Source organism: Brachycentrus maculatus, unplaced genomic scaffold, assembly GCF_059751285.1.
Source record: "Brachycentrus maculatus isolate JH-2025_06_01 unplaced genomic scaffold, ASM5975128v1 h1tg001262l, whole genome shotgun sequence".
Classification (NCBI taxonomy): Eukaryota; Metazoa; Arthropoda; class Insecta; order Trichoptera; family Brachycentridae; genus Brachycentrus; species Brachycentrus maculatus.
The window spans coordinates 22,175-26,459 of NW_028281937.1; the positions used below are offsets into that span (position 1 = coordinate 22,175).

At 41.3% G+C, this 4,285-nt stretch overlaps 1 protein-coding gene across 1 annotated transcript; it reads right to left on the minus strand.

Annotated features, from left to right (window-relative positions):
- Nucleotides 1-1,796: 1,796 nt before the first annotated feature.
- LOC148299253 (uncharacterized) lies at nt 1,797-3,759 on the minus strand. The gene is made up of 2 exons (XM_088276266.1): nt 3,069-3,759; nt 1,797-2,933 (listed from the first exon to the last, which is right to left on the minus strand). Exons 1-2 carry the CDS (start codon nt 3,276-3,278, stop codon nt 2,640-2,642), a joined length of 504 nt encoding a protein of 167 aa, XP_088132392.1. The 5' UTR covers nt 3,279-3,759; the 3' UTR covers nt 1,797-2,639.
- Between the last annotated feature and the right edge of the window lie 526 nt (nt 3,760-4,285).

The window sequence follows — 4,285 nt, forward strand, 5'->3', positions numbered from 1 at the left end:
AGTGCCTTCATACTCATGAGACTGCGGAGTCCCTTATGCTCCTTCGGAATATCAGGCAATCTTTCCTTCAAGTGGGTCACGCTCGCAATGAATCTGCTCATCAGCAGAATATAATAAATATAGGATTTAATGCATTTGTGGTCAGAAACTCGAGGCTGTTGGATAAATTTAACCGCGATTGGTTCGTAGAGTCGAAACTTCTATAATTCGGCTTTAAACATCCCACAGAGAGAGGGGTTGGCGAGGAGATGCTCCACCGCATCAAGTCTCTCCTAAATGGCCTCTTTATCAAATAGTGGCTGCAACATATTCGCCCTCAGCATTCTGGTTCCCCCGTGGGTAATGCAACTGAAATTTTCAACGAAAGTGTTCTCTCTTTGTTTAGTCTCTGAGTTTAGAAAAATTTCAAGGTCCGACAAAGTCTGGGAGTCAATAATTAGGATATCGTGGAGATGATACCACTCAATTTTCAGAGCAGAATATTTTATGGTCAATTGCATATGAGTCTCAAGGGCGGAAATGAGGCCGTGCAAAGCCGAAAAGGCTACAAATTTGTTATCTGGATTGGATTCCTCCCTATTGCTTCGATCAGTATAAATCCGATAACCCTTAGTCTCGTCAAACTGGTTTCGCCGCATACTCCGGAAGCTAGTATGTTTGAAGACAGTTTGTAACTTCCTCATCAAGGGAGTGCTTTATTGTGTTGTTGAAAAAATGACCTCCAAAGGGAAAAATCGATTGATTGTTGAAACAGTTTGAACGTAAGTCATCCTTTCAACAATCTGGGCCAAAAAGATCTCTGCCGTGTTGAAATTGTAGGCAGCTAGTCCAACTTAATTTGACTTGTATTCGATGACTGAAACAATAAACTATTTAGCATTTTGTCTAGAACTATGCGGGTGGGTCATGGTTCCGGTCAGCCTTCCTCGGCTGTGAGTGCCCGTGGTGTTTCGTTGCTGCAATCCCGTGTTAATTGCGCTCTTGTTCAGTCTGTTGCTGTTGTGAGAATTTGTGGTTTCTAACAATCGCAAATGAGGCGATCCAAGCTAGCTATTAGCTTCTCTTCCTATGGAATCCGATCCTGAAAGAAACTCACGACTGCGGCTATCTTTGGATTCCAGGAGATTTCTGAATCTTTAGAAGCCTGGCTTCTGCTTTTTTAATTTTCCGGTTTCTTCAACTTTCCCCAATGATGAAGGTACTACAAAACTCGATGATCGAGCAGCCCACTTTGATTTTATCAGTTGCAAATTTGCTTACTCTTGCAAATGTTGAGAGATCTTTGCTGCTGGAGTATTGGGAATAATTTTCGCCAACTTATTTTAAAGTCTGGTGGACATATGAGTAATTTTGGCGTCAGGAGTGTCTTTATCGGAAGATGAAACCATTGAGGTCTAGTGCTCATCCTCTACTTCAGTAATCAAGGTTGGTTGCTTAGAGATTGAACTTCGCAAAAACTTTCCAGTTGATATACTGCCGGGTACAGGGGTACCGAATCGATTTGCCCTTTGCTCCATATTATTTTTAATAGAATTATGAATGCCTGAGGCTACGATTCAGCATTTATGCCAATATTTTGTAATTTCGTTCACTTAAACCTTGTTAAATTTAATTAGTTGGGTATTTTTTATTAAAATCAATTAATTTGAGTAGATTATGTTTTATGTAAATATCTATATCAGTCTTTTTCATATCATATGAATAAAAAATAATCAGTAATCAACATCGGCAGCAGCTTGGAGTGGCTTAATCGGAAAGACCTCTTCCTGGAAAGACGCAATTTGGTTTGGTTTGGATTGGTACTCTCCTTTGGTTTTACCCATATGATTATTCTCTCGAAAAGATCGATTATGTTCAATTCTCGGATCCAATTTCGTCTTCTGCATTCTTTCGGCTCGGTAATCCAAACTATTGAAGTTCTGCATTCCGTTCGTCGCCTGTCCGTTCCCTGAATCGAATGATTTGATGATGCCTCGCAAGTGGCTGCCATCAATGTGTTCATCGAGTTTTCCGATAATGTCCAGCGAAGCTTCGTCGAAGCATTCAATCAAAACCTCACAGCATTGTTTTCCGTTAGCCGATTGTCTCAGATAGGCTCTTTGATAGAGAATCTTGTGATGCTATAAGTATGCCTTGACGCTACTCAGCTCAATATCGTAAGGAAGTCCTTCGATTATAGCATCTTTGAGAAAGCTCGGAGTATGAAGAGCCGGGAGTGGCTCTGGTCGTCTTTCGAGGTCGGATCTTGTTGTTGGAGGTAGTCTCGCGGGAGGATAGTCAACTCTTTGTGCTTTAGAAGCCGAGGGATCAAATTTTCTGACTTAGCAGCCATCTGGAAGTGAGCATCCCAAAACAGTCGAATAATAGCAATCTGGGATCTAAAAATGAACAGTGCACCCATCCACAATATCGTGGCTCTTGGTCTGGTTCACAATCTTACTGTCCACCGCTGATTCCATAATACTGTAGAAGTATTTGAGATCCGGGCATTTTTTGTTTCCAATGAATGTTAACTTTACCATGCCGATGTCCTCGTTCTTGGCTCGACGTGCTGCTTCCACCTCTTGAGGCGTCGGAATACTTATGTCCACGGTCTTGATCTTAGTCGCCTCTTCGATCTTCTCGATTTGAGAAATTTCTTACTTGCAATAGAGAGTGATGCATATTCCGTTCTTTCCTGCTCTTCCTGTTCGCCCCGATCGGTGGATGTAGGACTCCACATCCCTTGGCGGTTGCAAATTCACAACTAAATCGACTTCAGAAATGTCAATGCCTCGAGCTGCGACGTTTGTGGCAATAATGCATCTGATCTTCCCATTTCTGAAGCATTTGAAAACTTCAGATCGATTGACTTGAGCCACGTCTCCATGAAGAACTCCAAAATTATGTTGTCGACCTATCTTTTCACCCATCTCTGCTGCTTCTCTTTTTGTCTAAGCAAACACAATCGTCTTTCCAAGGGGTCCTCCATACACTGAGATCAGGTCGGGTATGACGAGATCTCGCGATTTCTTTCCTAGACCCAAGACAAAGTGTTTAATTGACTCAGGTATTTCTGTTTGGCCTTACTTAACCAGATCAATGACCCTTCGATCTTCAGCTAAATATTGCTGAGAGAGATCTACTAACCATGAAGGAATGGTGGCAGAAAACATGAGATATTGTATCTTCTTATCGGGTCTCTGTTGCTTAATGGCTGCCATTATCTTCTCGACATCAGTCTGAAAGCCTTGTTTGAGCATTTCATCCGCTTCATCTAAGCAAAATACATCCAGCATATTGAGTTTGAGCTCACCTTTCTAAAGCATATCGATGATCCGACCAGGAGTACCTACGACGATGTCAGCTCCTGATCTTAACTAGGTTTTTGAGTATCCTGTTAATGTCCCTCCAATTAAAAGAGTAACTTTGTATTAGGTAGGGCTATGAGAAAGGGACTCTATTTATTGCTGAACTTGAGTAGCCAACTCCCTCGTGGGCAACAGCACCAAGAATTTAGTTTTCCCTTGAAACCCACTCGTTCCTCTTAGCCTTTCGAGTATCGGTAGGGTGTAGGCAATAGTTTTGCCAGATCCAGTCTTGTCTCGACCGATGAGATCATGTCCCTCGTAGACAATATCGTAGGTGTGATATTGGACAGGAAAAACCTTCGAATCCCTTTGTTGTTGAGGATCTTAATTGTGGCAGGATCTTTAACAAAGTGTGTTAATTCTGTTTTACTGTATTCTTGGTCTTCGAGATTCATATTAGCTGAGTGAAGTTTACCTAATATTTTGAAGAGTTTTTTTTGCAATATATTTATTTATAAATTATCAAAATATCACCCTAATATAGCGAGAATGTTTATTTTATAAAATATTACAGATCCATTATCTTTAATAATGTCCAGAAATATTTAGTTTAAATTATACGAGGGGACTTTTATAGCTTATACATCTATATAAGTATATATCTTATATAAATTAATTAATAGTTTTAAGAATAATTTTAGTTATTTGATGATGTCTCACAATTTCCTATTTGGAATTTCCTTGAACTTAAGATTTGTAAAAATAAATATTGTCAATATACATATTTAGGAATTCATAAGGGGTTGGGGTTGGGGTTGGGGTTGGGGTTGGGGTTGGGGTTGGGGTTGGGGTTGGGGTTGGGGTTGGGGTTGGGGTTGGGGTTGGGGTTGGGGTTGGGGTTGGGGTTGGGGTTGGGGTTGGGGTTGGGGTTGGGGTTGGGGTTGGGGTTGGGGTTGGGGTTGGGGTTGGGGTTGGGGTTGGGGTTGGGGTTGGGA